The 16940-nt window shown below is 36.5% G+C and overlaps 1 protein-coding gene across 5 annotated transcripts in view; it reads right to left on the minus strand.

Moving 5' to 3' along the window:
- Positions 1 to 16431, minus strand: part of phf14 (PHD finger protein 14) — an 85768-nt gene extending 69337 nt beyond the window's left edge. For all 5 annotated transcript variants that reach the window (XM_082187053.1, XM_082187052.1, XM_082187051.1 and 2 more), the window contains exons 1-4: positions 16316 to 16431; positions 14697 to 14807; positions 12863 to 13506; positions 11306 to 11447 (exon numbers count right to left, since the gene is read on the minus strand). In XM_082187053.1, the coding sequence (XP_082043179.1) occupies positions 11306 to 11447; positions 12863 to 13506; positions 14697 to 14807; position 16316 (898 nt within the window). In that variant the 5' untranslated portion in view covers positions 16317 to 16431. The remainder of the gene's footprint in view (positions 1 to 11305; positions 11448 to 12862; positions 13507 to 14696; positions 14808 to 16315) is intronic.
- Between the last annotated feature and the right edge of the window lie 509 nt (positions 16432 to 16940).

A 16940-nucleotide genomic window follows, 5' to 3' on the forward strand; every position in this document is an offset into this window, starting at 1 on the left:
GATTCAGAGCTACTGAAAAAAGCCTTTTGAAAACCAGCACTCTCTCTTTCATAAAACAATACAATCATTTTCATAACCAGCAATGCGTGGAATAAATCATTTCCTCATTAAGAGGTGAGTGAAAAGAAATAAAATGAAACATGCAAGTAAAAAAAAAAAAAAAATCAAGGTTCTATCAAACCAGATAACATTCTAATTTAATACTTGTTTAACTCTGTGAAGCTGGTTTTGTATTGGGGATGAAACCAATGTGATTCAGTAGGGCACCTTTTTAAGAACAAAGGCTTGAATTTGCTTAATAAATCAGTTTTATTCAGCAGTGCTTGAAATGTTTTGTTTCAATAGTCAATGAAAGTCAAAAGCTTTTTCACTGCTCTGGCATGTAGCTATTAAACACATTACATACTTCTCCATTGTTCATTATAAAATATTACATTCTCAGGCTCCCATTCCATAAGCAGATACTTTTTTTTTTTTATCACCCCTTAAGCAATATGGGGGTTAAGAACATTTCTAAACAGCACAATGGCGATATGGTTTTCAGGTCCTATAGTATACATTAATTTACTATTGGATTCAAGTTTCAACATTGCCTGGGCAACTCTAAGACTTTAAATCTGAGTATTTTTAGACATTAAGAAGTGAACTTCATTCAGTGTTTTGGATAATTGTCCTCCTGAACCACTCGATTAAACATTAACTTCAGGTGATGCACAGATGGTTGGATACCCTCAGTTTTTACTTTAATTTTTGACACATTTTACATTTACATTTACATTTATTCATTTAGCTGACGCTTTTATCCAAAGCGACTTACAATTGCTATATATGTCAGAGGTCGCACGCCTCTGGAGCAACTAGGGGTTAAGTGTCTTGCTCAGGGACACATTGGTGTCTCACAGTGGATTCGAACCCGGGTCTCTCACACCGAAGGCATGTGTCTTATCCATTGCGCCACCCCCACCACTGACACTGACACTGACACTGATACTCGTTGCGTGTCGCCGTCACGGCTGGTTAGGACAAAAACTCTGATTAACGTGGAAAAGATACCGTGTAGTTAGGACAAGGTGTGAGACTCAATCCAAGACAAGTTGAAACAATTTAGCGACAAAAAAAAACAACCTTGTAAACCTGCAGGCACACCACCTGAGGCCAGAGACTATGTTGCAACACAGCCTAGGGTCACATGCATCACAGGCTTATTGTGACAATACAATCCTCCTTGAAGGCGAGCTGAAACTTAAGACAGGAAGCAAGGGAGCAATGCTTATAGTCTGAGGAATGAGGGAGAAACATGTTTTAACCTTGAGCAAAATACTTAACCTGAATTAATTTAGCAATTATCCATCTGTACAAAGGAATAATGTGAGCGCTTCTGCCAGGTGCACCGGTGTGAAAATAGACATGTGCAAAGTGGCTACAATACATCCTGTTACAGAATCCACATCCTTCAAGCAAAACTGTTTAACTTCTGGAGAGAAACCTATTCCTAAAACTAAGGGAGTTGTATCTCTCACAGGGTTCCCAAAACATAGACCTATCACAAGAACTGTCATAACACAACATGATATAAAGGAAAAAAAACAAAGCAATTTTTTTTTTTTTTTCCTAAAGCAAAATACACAGCTAAAAGCACATGACAGACTAGTCTCCAATTATTTATTTCCGTCTGGTTTGCACTAGACCAAGTTTTAAGAGTCTTTCCAATTGAAACATAGTGATGGGACAGAAGTGCTATGAGAGTGTTTTCATTACTCTGACTTCTGGGTTTTGTGCTGTAAACAATGTTTTCCTAAATAAATGCATTCGATCTAAAACTAACAGCAGATTACACTAGGAACCATTCCATTCTTTTATTAAATAACGGAATAGTTTGTTCATGACGTTCGGTTCCGTTAATGAATGACTGTGAATTATTTATTTTTACTGAATCAAATGCATACAGTTCCAGCTTACTGTGTTATGTTGTACTTAAAGCTCTGATGTTGTACTTAGACTGGTTGTTTATATGACAAAATGAAAAAGCAAAAAACAGAAAGGAACCAGAATCATTAAGCATTTTTGTATTGTTATATATTGTGACACGATATACTGTTGATATTGTTCACTGAAATTAAAACTGTTAAAAATTATTTTCAGTAAATGAGAAATTTAATTATTTCAGTACTTTCAGTTGACTAACTATTAGAATGTTTGCCTTGGCAACTAACTTAAAACAAGTGCAAGTACTAAAATTACTAAAACTGAAATAAAAATTAAATTAAAAGTTAAATAGAAATATATTTTAAAAAACGAGTAAAAATGACTAAAAACTCAAATGAAAACTCAAAAAAAAGTATAAAAACAAAAGCTAATTCTAAATATTAATAAATGCTAGAATAGTACATAAATAATACTAAAATATCCCTGTTTGGAACACAAATCAATAAATTCCTTTAATATTAGTAATATTTACTCTGACAAATTTCGGTTTGATTACAATTGTCCAAATCATGGTCCAAGTCAAACTCAAATTTGCCGTCAGTCTGGTAACTGGTTCGATTCTATATGATTATTTAAGATTCACAATAATTTTACAACTGAAATTAGGTGAAGAACTGTATTATGGATGAACACATAATACACTCAGAATTATTATAGTCATTATAAATATAATAATCGACACCTTTAATAGTTACTGTTAGGCGTTATGATCCATCTACGCATTTTTTACATCCCCTATGATCACATGCACATTTGAGTGAGTATTAACCAAGCATAAATTTGGATATGCAAGCAGGAGTAGGTGTTAATTGAAAAGTTCAGAAGACAAAAAAAACAAAAACAACAACCATATTCCTGAGGACTAAATTTGACCAAAAAACACATTTAAGCAAGTAACTAATTTCAATGAATTGCACATGTTTGGGGAAATAATTAACTTTACGGTCCAGAACTCATTAGGGTCTTACTGAAATCAATACCAGCAGAATGGTAATTGGTGTTCCAATGAGTGCAAAGCCATTACTGAACAATGTGATGCTTTTTACTGTGGTACGGTTTTAATAAACTCACTCCACTGAATGACAGTGGCAACCATTACAACACAGCCAGTAAAAATCCTCTTTTTGTTTTAATGAACTACTAAAGAACATAAAACCAACAAACAAGTCGGAGGCGGAAAACAAGGACTCATAATTAGCCTGAATAGTCTTTGCAGACCAGCTCAAGTATGGCGGGGAGTGTCTCTTAACAATTCTCGAGTAATGACGAGCGTGCAAATAGAGCGTGTTAGAGTTAGATCCTAATCAAAAGCATTGTGCGGAGCTCAAAAGGGAAATACGTGTCAACTACTGGAACCAAGAGGCTCCAGTCTTCCTCTCTGCTCTGATCGTTCATGAGTCTCCAGTGCATTTCTCTGATAGAGTCTTTCCCTTTAGAGTTTGAGCGAGGCCATATGCGAGGTCAGAGCCTCCACAGACTGCCGAGCTTCAGAGTCACGCTGTGAGACACTTGTGCGCATCTAAGGATGACAGCTTGTCTCTTATCTTCGGTGCTGCTCTTGTGGCCCCTTTGCTCCATTACTTTATCATTCCATTTTTCCTGGCTCCTTCTCAAGAACATTTCTGAATAGCGGAGTTATCCAAATACTGCAACGTTAAGCAAAACTGCCACTTGAACTTTCCCTGGGTAAATAGGCAGATTAGAATCTAAATCCTTTGTTTCGGGAGCCACCCATGCTCCCCACAGTCTGAGACGTGACATCCCATTTTTTACTGCGCGAGCCTGCCGAAAACTCTTCTCAATGCTTTTCAAAAGCTCTACGGCTTTGGCAAAAGCAGCCTGACCCAAAATAGCTGACGTGAAGAAACAGCAGCCGAGCGCTGGTTTGGGACAAACTACAAGCAGGCCTTACGTTTGTCTGTATGCAAAGTGCAATACAGAAACAACACCTTATTCGGTGGCACTTGTCTAAAGGTCACCTTTTCAAACTAGTGCACAAATATCAAGCAAGCATTTGTGACAGTCAGCAATGAGGGCCGCCCCACCTCCTGGAACAATCATGCCCTCTCCCACTGGGAATAGTGGTACCACAGAGCAGTTGGTATTAGCAGGTGGCAAGCGACTGGCCCAGGTCAAGAATTTTGTTCTGAAACAGCTGTCCAACCCATTGGAAGCTGCTGGCTTTCTCCATCCTAATGTGATCTATTTGAAAATACCATTTAAGTGAATACTATTGGTTCAGTTCAAACTATTGTGAATGTTACGGAAAATTACCCCAAAAATTAAAGTCAACACAAAAGATGTTTTGTTTTTTTTGGCTCCGTGGAAGTCATTAGTCACCCAAACTGTTTGGTTTCCAACATGGTTAAAAATATCATTTTTTGTGTTACAAAAAAAAAAAAAAAAAAAACACTTCACACAGGCTTTGAATGAGATGAAGGTGAGTATTTTTTCCTCATGAATTTTCCCTTTTAGTCATTGTAAAGCTTTTGAATGATAGTACTAACCAAACACTTACCAAATGCAGAATGCAAAATTTTACCTACAAAATGGCAGCACTTACAATACTTCATATCTACTTCACTTTTATTGCTATTTTCAAATTATTAGCATTCTCAGACAGTCTTTGAGCTAAAAAAGAAAAGAAAAAGAATGTTGTTGAAGGCTGGGCAGCACAGCAATATAAACCAAGTGATGGTGAAAAAAAAATTAACAATAGAGATTCTGCTCTACCATTTTAATAGCAGAATTACATTTAAAAACACCAGTGTTCAGTGCGGACAGCTTCGTTAATTATAAATGGGACAATTCATTATTTTTTTTAAAAATTGTTATTTAAAATTTGGTGCAATAATTCAAATTGTGCGGTTGCAGGTGTGTACATGTTAGCTATTTTACAACAGCTTTGAATGTGTTTTTTTTTTTTTTTTTTTTTACTGATGCCAAACTCATAATTAATGTAACAAACATTACATAAAAAATATTTTTTTCATCTCTTCTTTACCAAAATGTTCAGAATCTAAATAAATATATTTATTCTGTACTATTCTAAAAAAAAGAAAGAAAAAAAAAGATCAAATGGTTGTATAATATATAAAAAATTCCTTCACAAATTTTGATATTTATTTAAACCGCTAAATTACTCAAAGCAGCTGTAGCGTGATTTGTACTGTTAATATTAAATAACTCCGTTTTGGTCATGCCACTTCAAAAAGTCCACTTGCCACTTTTTGTAATTATATATACACACACACACATATATATATATATATATATATATATATATACATACATATAAATAATGATACATACACCACTCCAGTGACAAAAGAAAGAGAAAGAGGGAAGAAGAACTCAAACAGCTCATGAAGCAACAGAACCGCAGAACAGATTCTGCACTCCTCTATAGGGCTCACTGCATTTTATACTTTGTATTTCACTCCTGAAGGGGAGAGCGAGAGACTTTGTGTGTCTATGAATCTGAGAGGAGTGCAGCTCTAAGAGCTGACACCGCAACACTGCTCTTGGCACGGTAAAAGACTCCTGGATGCTTCAAGGTTGCCCTCTGATTCAGTGGCACTAGGTTATGAAGTAGCTTGTTTCAGTGAGTTGGAGTTGACACTAAAGGGGGAGGAGTGAATGTGAGCGCCTGGACCAGATCCCTTGTGTATGCGTCTTCTAACCGGAATGGCAGAGCCAGTGACTGATTTAACCATTTTCTAACTCAGACACGCAATCAGTTTGAGAGTGCAGCTTATTTGACTTAGATAACACCACTGACAGCTAAAAACTAATACCAATACCCAATGGCTGCTAAAATGAAACTTTTTTTTGTTGTTGAAAAATTGCTCAATACAAACAGTTATACAGAAACACCATTGCTCATGCTCCCTAACTTTTGTGGATTTATTTGAGTGACTATATATATATATATATATATATACAGACTTTTTTTCACTTCCATTCAAATGTTTGGAAAGCAAAGTCTTTTTTTTTTTTTTAAGAAATTGATACTTTTATTTAGCAATGACACATTAAATTGATCAAAAGTGACAGTAAAGACATTGATAGCATTACAAAAGGTTTAAAGGTTTCTATAAAAAATATTAGGCAGAACAACTGCTTTCAACATTGATAATAATAATAATAAAGTCAACATATTAAAAAAAATAAGGATCATGTGACACTAAAAACCGAAACTTTTGAACAGTATATAATTTATTATATAATATATTACAGGGCTCCAGACTAACTTTTTTTACTAGGAGCGCTGGAGCCCCTGACTGAAAATTTTAGGAGCGCAAGCAGAAAATTTAGGGGCACACCTTAAATCAGCTTGCAATGCAATTATTCAGATTTTCCCCTGCAATACTGACAAATTATTTAATTATAAATAGACTTAACGTACAGATATTACAGTATGCAGTTTTATTTTAAGTTCACAGGCTCCAGACTAACATCTGAGGGCAGCAGCACCGAGTTCTACAAAAACATATCTGGTAGCACTGGGGCTGACAATAAAGCACTAAGCTTAATTTAGGGTGTAGATGAAGTTAACTTTAATTATTATCATTCATAATGTCTTAATATTAATTAAAGGGTAACTAAACCCCTGGTCAGAGCCTGACTCCACCCACTGGCAATATTTGAAAAATGCTGGAAAAGTAGGCAGAGCCCAGTGGAGAGGGGGCGTGCATCTGTGACATATCTCTCTGCAGGCAAGGGCGTGGTTAGCTGGTACCCTCTGATGTCAGAGGGTACCACAACTTCCAATAGGAAAATTCAACTGCAGTAGCCACTGTTCAACCTGAAGAGGGCAGCACTCAGACGTTTTTACACCATATTTTGTAAAATTAAAACACTTTAAACACAAATGTCAAAAAAATTACTTGAATCAATGAACAGCACTAATAAAGCCCCATTCTTACAGACCATTAACTAAAAAAAGTTGGTTTAGGGTTTAGTTACCCTTTAAAAAGCAAACCGAGTGAAAAAATGTTTTATATTTAGGGAGTGAAAATAGCCAATAAGCATCCTACTGTCATCCTACTGTAATTTATTTATTTTATTATTTTTAAATAAGTGTTTAAATAAGAGTTTAAATAAGACAATTTTTGAAGGATGAACAAAAAATGTGTTGGTCATCACATAAAAAATAACATTTATGTATGATAGTTTTGAAGTGCTGGAAAAAGATGAGTAGTAACGTTACTTGTAAGCGTTTGACTATTTCTGTCACATTATGGTTACAGTTACTACATTAAATCCATGATGAATGTTGCTGATTCAACATAAGTGTTTCTCCTGGTTTTCACGTCAGCGCTGTTTGATCTGATATCTATGGTTTAGAACAGAGAACTCTGCGCCGAATCGGAATGTTTCTCACTGGATCTCGCAGCTATGATGTTATTAATTTCGAGGCGAATTCAATGGATTTCTTCACTGGATCTCCTAGTAACAGTGTCGCGTGATCGAGATCGGCCCGCGACTGGCAAGTTCGGAGCGCTCTACTGTCTATGGGAGCGCTGCGCTGTCTATTATTGGTCCGAACTAATAAACAGTCCGTGAAGCATAAAGGAGTAGCGCATTTTCGTTCCGCTTTCATTTTGTTTGGATTCGCTGCTCGGCGACGTTGTGGTCGCGCCAGCGCGACCTAAATAAATATTTGGTCGCACCGGCAGGAAAAATGGTCGCAAAATGCGACCAATTGGTCGCAGTCTGGAGCCCTGTATTATATTTTGTACAAAGAGAATGAAGCCAGTTTTGAGCACCATTGCGATTTCTAGCATTCTTTTTACATTGTTAACTTTGTTCACTACTAATATATAATTAAGTAATCTTAAAGGTGCTCTAAGCGATGCCACGCGTTTTTTTAGGCCAAAACATTTTTTGTCACATACAGCAAACATCTCCTCACTATCCGCTAGCTGCCTGTCCCCTGAACACACTGTAAAAAAACGCGGTCTCTGTAGACACCACAGGCTCCACAAACGGCAACAAAAACAAACTGGCCCAGCCTGGACCACGAAACACAACAAACAGTGCTCCAGCCAATCACAGACAAGAAGTATTTGAGGGTGGGGTTTGGGGGGTTAGTGCGCGTACACATGAAGGGGGTGTGGAGGAGAGAGAAGCATGAAGAGGGAAGTTTGAATTATGGCCGACACACGACCAAAGAGACGACGTTCCGATGAACAAATTGCAAAGAAGAGGGACAAGGATAAGGAACGCACGAAGTACCGAATTTACATCGGAAAAACCTTTTGAAGGTGGCGAGAACTCCGGCGGCACAAGGGCTTCCGATCCGACATTCAGTTGCTCTGTTTTTGCAGAACAGGTAAATCCATCTTTCTTTCTAAACTGACGTTCATGTTCGCCAAACCAACACAAGAATGTAATTAGCTAGAACTATGCAGTCAGTGTTAACTTTGGTGAATACAACATATAACGTTATGTTTCTAGCAGCTAGCGATCAATCTCTATTGTAAATGATCAAGCAAATTCACAGTAACGTAGGGCGACAATTTGTGTGAATGGTTATTTTCATCCACTGTTTGTTATGAATTTGAATGTTCATTTATAGGCTATTGACAACTTTGACTAAATTTTATGTTGTTTATGCTCACTGGGAAACGCGAAGCTAACGTTATCTATTATTGCGTCCTTGTATGGGAGCTATAGTAACCTCAGGTGGCGAAACGATTTTGAGATAATGTTTCTCTTTTTCTGCATTCTGTTCTGCAATATATAAAACCCTTTATCTAACTTGGGCGACATTACACATTGAATGAAGTATCAGTAAAACTTAACTTTGTTTGTGACTACTTTGACTTTCCTTTATGCCAGAAGGGAGGGGAGGAGGGAGGAGATGGGATGAGGAGGAGGGAGGGTCTAGCTAGCCTCCGTTTTGTTTGACAACAATTCGAATGTCAACAAGAAGTTTCGACTCCCGGGATCGCTTAGAGCACCTTTAATTTCCCTTTGATTTTGAGGTGAAATTTTCCCCAGGAATTTCTTCATGAGATTCACCCTTTTAAAATCCACTGCAGTGGTCAAAGATCCACTGGGAGATTCATCGAGATGGAGCATATGCTGTACATATGGGAGAACCCAATGCATGCTTTACTGAGTGTACATATATATCCTTTGTTTGCCACCTCTTAAACCACTCATTGCTGTGTGCTAAGATGAAAGGACGAACAGGCACATGCTCTTTAGATGTAATTAACTAATGTGTCCTCACCAGATGGAATCTGAGAAGCAAGCAGGTAAGTAAGTAGGTAGTCATTCAATTGATGCTTTTATCCAAAGTGACTTACTTATTTCAAGGACATTCCCTCCAGACATTAAGTGTGTTGCTCAAGGGCACAACAGTGACTGTTGTTCCGCAGGGGGCTCAAACCAGCAACCTTTTGATTTACTCTGAAAATCCTGAACCTTTGGCACTACGCCTCACCACATAAAACTAAATAGACAGACTGGACTTCAAATTCGGCATGAAATAAATAAAAAATACTGTATCTATTTTCTAAATTCGAACAATTTATCCATGCATATTGTTTTTTTACCTCGTAATTTTGAATCAATCAAAATGTTATAACTCAATCTTCTGGTGAAACGACAGACTTCTCTCTGGTGACGTATGCCGGACTTCTCCAATGAGTTAATGCGCTTTCTTACAATAAACTGCAAGCTCACATTCAGATCTACCTTGATAGAGCCATGTCCAAACCATACATTTTTTTGAACATGACAATACAGCAGAAAGGATGTTTTTTCATTGTGACTTTATATCGTCATTATATTGCCTTTATAATGCTTGCGCTTTGCCGCATTTTCAACCATTTTATTACATTTACATTTATTCGTTTAGCAGACGCTTTTATCCAAAGCGACTTACAAATGAGAACAATAGAAGAAGTTAAACTAACAATAGGACAACAATATGCAAGTGCTATGACCCTTCCCAGTTTAATCTAACGCAGTACATGTACTTTTTTTTAAATAGATAAAGAATAGAAGATAAAGTGTTAGTATTAATGGATCAAGTGTTGCCAAAAAAGATGTGTCTTCAGCCGTTTCTTGAAAATGGCCACGGACTCGGCGGCTCTGGTAGAGTTGGGCAGATCATTCCACCAGCATGGAACAGACCAGGTAAAGGTCAGAGAAAGATTTTGTGCCTCTTTGAGATGGCACCACAAGACGGCATTCACTTGCAGAGCGCAAGTTTCTGGATGGCACATAAGTCTGAAGTAATGAGTTTAGGTAAAAGGGAGCAGAGCCAGTGGTTGTTCTGAATTTGGTTAAATTAAATGACGTTTAAATGACTATATTAAATTCATGTATACACACAAGATATTTAAATAGAGAATTTGTACATTGAGACCATATGACCAGTCAAATGTTTTTAATTCTTTTTTTTAAAAACCTGATTTATTTATGGTAATTTAATTTCCAATTACACCTAAATTATGTGCACAAAATCTTAAAATCTCATAAAACTTCAATGTATTCACGCAGAACAGGCTTCTATAGAACTACCTGTGAGGCTTCTGCAAATCAACAGAACACCAGCAAAAAAAAAAGCAGCAAATAAATAATTAAAGAAATAAATCAATGAGTAATTGAAAATTAGTGGTGACACATTGATCCAGCTGGTGTTAAGTGGGTCTGTCTGAATGAGACGGCCACCACTAAAAGACGGTTTAAAGCGTAATTGATTTTTGTTTCCAACGAGTCAGAGTCACAATGAGCTAATAATGTGGGATGATGAAGATCACTCGACTTTCTGTGTTTACTCTCCTCAAGCTGACTTGACAATGCAATCTAGTGTGCGGAAAACACGACGAGCGTATGCCATGACAAGTTTCACAACAAACTTGAGAGGAATGGAAATATTGCCTGTACTTTTATTCGTATCTATCTGAAAAATAACTACCTAAAATGTCAGTGTTCTAATTCATCCTAATAATAAACCAGTGGTTTGGACTCTCTAATGTAAATGTAACTAATAATTCTGATAATTATCAGTAACTCAGCTGGATGACATTTGCATGAGTTGGATGGCATTCTTTTGCATATTCTTCTCATGCGGATTATACATCCTATTACTCGGAATTTATACACATTTCTAAATGTAAAACCTTTACATTTGCAAAAGTGAGTGCACCTTTAAGTTATTTTGTCTAGGTTAGATCAGGCTCTGCATTGCAAAAGGAGGAACTGAATATTGAAATATATTCTAAAATTAATTTTTCAAAACTTTGTGCAAACATTTGAGATCAATATTTGTTTTTGGTGGCAGAATGTGGGATTTCACCTTCATGCACGGTCACGCCACAGTTGTCACACTGGATGATCTCATCCGCATCTTCGCTGTTGTCTCCCAGACACACGCAGCAGATAAGGATGTGCTCCATCCGCTGGGAGCTCCAGGTCTGGGGCCGCTCCAACAGAGAGTCCTGAGGAAGCAACGGATAACTTAGCAATCCAACTCAAGTTAGGGATGTTACAACTGATAGGACGAGTCCTCTACCAAAGTCCAAATATCTTCCTCTGAAAACAGTTCTCGGATCAGCGTGGAAAAAAAACCTGAGACAAGCCACTCAAAAGCTTCTGCACTAATTCCACCTCTGAGATTGGAAGATTAGCCAATCCTATAAACTGAAGTTCTCAGATAAGCCCATTCACAAGGATTGCTCTTTTGTATCAACAATCTGATGCTATGTGAGCCAATGACTGGATTATTTGATTGCTTTGCTAAATGCACAATAATACAATTGCATCTGAGAATTCAAGCTGGTTCCTTTTCATACAACTAAACTTTTGGACAATTTTAAACAAGTGGATAGATCAACTGTTTGATGGCACTAAATGTGAAAAATAGGGCACGCATATTGCCAGTTTTCAGTAAATGATGGAGACAGATGGCTAGTTTATTTATAAATCAAATCTGAACAGTACTTTGTAAAGCTATTTGCATTAAAGAGTTAGTTCACCCAAAAAAAATAATAAAAAATAAATGACACACCCTCATGTCGTTCCAAATCCCTATGACTCCCGACACAAGGGTGAATAAATGATGACAGAATTTTCATTTTTGGGTGAACTATCCCTTTTATTGTAAGGTGGAATATAACTGAATCTCAACAACTAACATGAAGTATCATCTACAGTCTTAGGTAAATATATTTGAACAAACATGAATGAGAATATCCTTGGAAGATTGCAGCAAAACCATCTTTGATAAATACATACGATAAACTCCATAAAGTATGGAGAAAATAATATTGAGCATTCTGAAGAATGTAGAATTCATGGTTTTTAGTATTAACAAAGTAAATAAGGCGTTGCTCTATCTGATAATTACAAGTTACTTATTTAATGTAAAGAATAACATATTTTAAAAGAAGTCTTTAATGCTCACCAAGGCTCCATTTATTTGATCATAAACAGTAATATTGTGAAACATTATTACAATTTAACATATCTTATTTCTATTTAAAAATGTAAAAAAAAAATAAGATAGCTAATTGACTCCTGTGATGCATCATTACACCAGTCTTCAGTGTCACATGATCCTTCAGAAATCCTTCTAATATGCTGATTTGCTGCTCAAACATTTCTTATAATTACCAATCTTGAAAACAGTTGTGCTGCTTAATATATTTTATAAAGCTGTGATCCCGTGATGCAGTTTTTTTTTTTATGATTTTTTTATGAACAAAGTTGAAATGGAAATCTTCCGTAACATTATAAATGTCTTTACTGTCACTTTTGATACATTTAAAGTATCCTTTCTGAATATAAGTATTATTATTGAATCTTATTGACCCCAAACTTTTGAACAGTAGTGCAATATCAGCGGAGATTTTACCTCATTGCCCTTCCCATGGGATGTGCTGTGGCTGTCATTGGTCTCCTCCTCGTCAAACGCCCCAGTGTTCTTGCCTGCTTTTCTCTTTGGTTTCTTCCCTTCTTCCTCACTATCACTGCTACTAGTCTCGTTTTCATCATCCTCATTGTCCTCTTCATCACTACCACCATCATCATCCTCTTCATCACTCCCTTCTTTCTCCTTCCCAGATGATGCCTTGCCTTTCTTTTTTCCTTGTGTGGGCCTCCAGTCATTGTCATCCTCACTGTCATAATCATCCATTTCGTTTAGCTCTTCCATCGTAGTGAAGTCCAGCATGGGCCGGTTTCGTCGTAGGTTCCATTTTTTCGGCTCTCCTGGGGCCTCCTCGGCGGTACCACTACCATTTGGTTCTGTATCTGAAGATTTTTCCCCTTTCCTGCGATTCTTGGAGGTTCCCTCTGTTTCTTTGCTGCTGGTCTCCTCAGAGAAAGACTGTTCCTTGGCTTTTTCCTCTTCTTCAGTGTCTTCATTCAAATCTTTGGTCTCTTCGTCATCTATGCCCTCTTCATCAGCTGAGCCAACAGCGTCAGAGTCGCTCTCAGAGCCCGCAGCGCTGTCATTTGAACCCTCCTCATCACTCCCGTTGCCAGTGCCCTCTGAACCTGGGACACAAGAGAAATGAACTTAGCAGTGTTTTGTGCAGGACACAACATACTTCAGATGTGATGCAAAAAATACTCTGCTGACAGCAAGCTTCTGCTTCATGTACAATGGATCAACAATTTATAAATATTTCAAATGACAAAAACATACATAATATAACTCAATATACAACTAAAATTGTTTTGTTTTTTTTACAGATTCTTACCTTTTTAAGATTAAATGCATGGATCACAAAATATATTTGTACATAGTTAACTGTTACAATTTTGTGTGGTTGGGTTATATATATATATATATATATATATATATATATATATATATATATATATATATATATATAAAACTTTCAGTTCTTATTTATCACAACGGGATTTCAATATACATTTCCTATTGTATTTGTTTCCCATTACCTTGCTGCATGTTAAATCGTAAATACCAAAATAATACTAAAAACTGTTATTAAATCTGAGTGAACATTCAACAAACATTAAAAAACTCATCCTTTCATGTAACATTAACACCATGCATTTACCATGTATTGAAAACCACCATGAACTATAAATGTGAAGTTGGTAATTAATGCATTTGTATAGTTTTTATACAGCATATGGCAATGATATATTGTCCAAACAGATTCATGTGATTAATCTGACTAGAAATTTCATGCAGCAAAACTTCAAGACCCAAAGGGGTCAAAGTGTTAGAATTTCATTATCAGCTTGCAGATATTTCTGCACTTTGGTTGACAGCAGCTTGATGGGATAGCTTTTGCGTTAACCTCCAGTCTGTCATGGTGATATGGAGCCATTGCTTATGTGACTCCAGTGTTAGTAATGCATTACAGGAGGTCTAATCTACAGGCAGAGGGAAAAAACAGTGACACACGTGGTGATGAAGGTCTCATCTCCACCTCAGCAGCTGTTTTCATGACAGGTGAGAAAACCCAAGCAGGGGCCCAAGTCTAAAATAGTTGTGCGCAGCAGTATAAATAAATACATGCAACTATCAGTTATGATTTGATGTAACTATCAGTTATGATGTGACTATTTTAACTGTATGAGACTTGCCATCATTACATGTCATTATTTTACAGATCTAACTGATCCACAATCCCACTTTTTCACATTTGTATTATACCTAACATAACACATAGCTACATCAATGTGACAAGTTGTTGAGACTTATTTACCTGATGCATCTCCAACTTGAAAATCACTGTCATCTGAGCTGTCATAGTCCAGAGCATCCAGCAGAGAGTCCGCCAAAGGCTTCACCTGCCGTCGCTTCGACCCCCGATCCACTAGTTAAAAGGAGATTTCAATAAAAAAAAAATTTTTTTACTTCATAAAATTATTTTTCAATCATTGTTAAAACACAAACTACACAATGTTAATTGAAATAAAAGATTGTGTGTGTGTGTGTGTGTGTGTGTGTGTGTGTGTGTGTGTGTGTGTGTGTGTGTGTGTGTGTGTGTGTGTGTGTGTGTGTGTGTGTGTGTGTGTGTGTGTGTGTGTGTGTGTGTGTGTGTGTGTGTGTGAGAGAGATTAAAAACAAAACTGAAAAACGTAGAAATCAAATTAGAAATCACTAACTGAAATAAATGTTTAAGAATTAAACTTACTAAAACTGAAATAAAAAGCTAAATAGCAGTATTTAAAAAAAAAATAGTAATACAAACTAAAGAAAGAAAGTAAAACAAACTAAAGACTGAAGAAATAAAAATAAAAATAATTTAAATGATTAATAAATAGTAAGCAAATAATACTAAAGAAACAATTAAATACATTTACTATAAAAACACTAAAACAATTACAACTAATTGTAAAGAAAGACTTGCAGAATGAGCTGAAACTGTCATTTTTGCACCAAAACTGGATGGATGGACAGTCATACAGCTAGACTAGACAGACAGACGGTCATACAGCTAGCCTAGACAGACAGACAGACGGTCATACAGCTAGACTAGACAGACAGACAGTCATACAGCTAGACTAGACAGACAGACAAACAGACAGACAGACAGATAGAGATAACGTTAGATAGATAGATAGATAGATAGATAGATAGATAGATAGATAGATAGATATACACTGACATACACAACAAATTATAAACATATATGAGTTTGCATACAGACAGACAGACAGACAGACAGATAGATAGATAGATAGATAGATAGATAGATAGATAGATAGATAGATAGATAGATAGATAGATAGATAGATTTACACTGACATACACAACAAATTATAAACATATATGAATTTGCGTGATACCTTCCTACCATGTAAACATTATCTACACATTTGTGGTCTCTGACTTTAAATGTTTTTCCACGTTGTTTAAACGAACTACTAATAACGACAGACAGTGTCTGTGTCTCAAAATCCCGTGAACTACAGTTCAGTTCACTCACACTAAACATGCAGCACAGGGACAGGGTCTATGACGCCTTAAGATGCTGTCACGGCAGCTCACAGAGAAACAGTCGGTTTAGTTTTCTAAGCTGAATAAAGAAGCTAGTTTCCTGGAGAGACGAGGACGCACAGTGCTTTATAATCTAACATAAGGTGAACAATGCGTAGAACTGCTGATATGTCATAAGTGATGCTATGTGTTTGTAAAGCTGAATGATAGAGAGAGCAACTTCACATCAGTTAGCAAGCAAGCTAACCAGCAGTAGCTTCACGCTATCTATTAACGCTTGTTTCTCTTATTTCACACCACAAGTCGTAAATTCTGATTGTGATTATGTTGTGCTATTTTTTCTCTTTCAAAATGTATAATGTAACAGCGAGGATTACTCACTTTATGGAATTTTCGCGTTTGGATAGCTTGGACAAAGGTACAACGAACGCCTCTTCAGCTCATGTTATGCGTAGTACGTCTCCGATATTGCGTATCACGTGTACACATTGTGCTGACGTTCAGCTCACAAAGTGGGAGTTGGAAACCATAGCAACCCGCCGCACACACCAGAGAAAAACTTGCCATTGACTTTGCTTGTTCACCAAATGCTCCACAATCACGTTGATTAAATGTTTATTAAGCTGTCATTTAATAAAGTTTTTATTTATTTGTATTACTGTTTATTTTATTATTTGGAAATTTGGAAATGTGTTCCAACATACTAAAAAAAAAAACAATATAACTGAACACCACTATAATTATATGAAACATTTATTAAAATGGACATTGTGTAGCCCCGCCCCTTTTCAACGCCTGTCTTCCGGTTTGTATGTCCACAGCAGGAAGATCTTATGGATTTATTAATGAACCGCTCATTTTAAAAACGTATTTGTCTGCTGACATTTATTATGACATCCGCTTCAAACATTACAATGTCCATGATAACTTTTGTTAACTCTAAAATAAGAAAATCCACTTCATCAAAAAAAAAAAAAGGCAAGTTCAAACCCTATGGTTCAAACAC

The sequence above is a fragment of the Leuciscus leuciscus genome (assembly GCF_965113295.1).
Source record: "Leuciscus leuciscus genome assembly, chromosome: 12".
Lineage (NCBI taxonomy): Eukaryota > Metazoa > Chordata > Actinopteri > Cypriniformes > Leuciscidae > Leuciscus > Leuciscus leuciscus.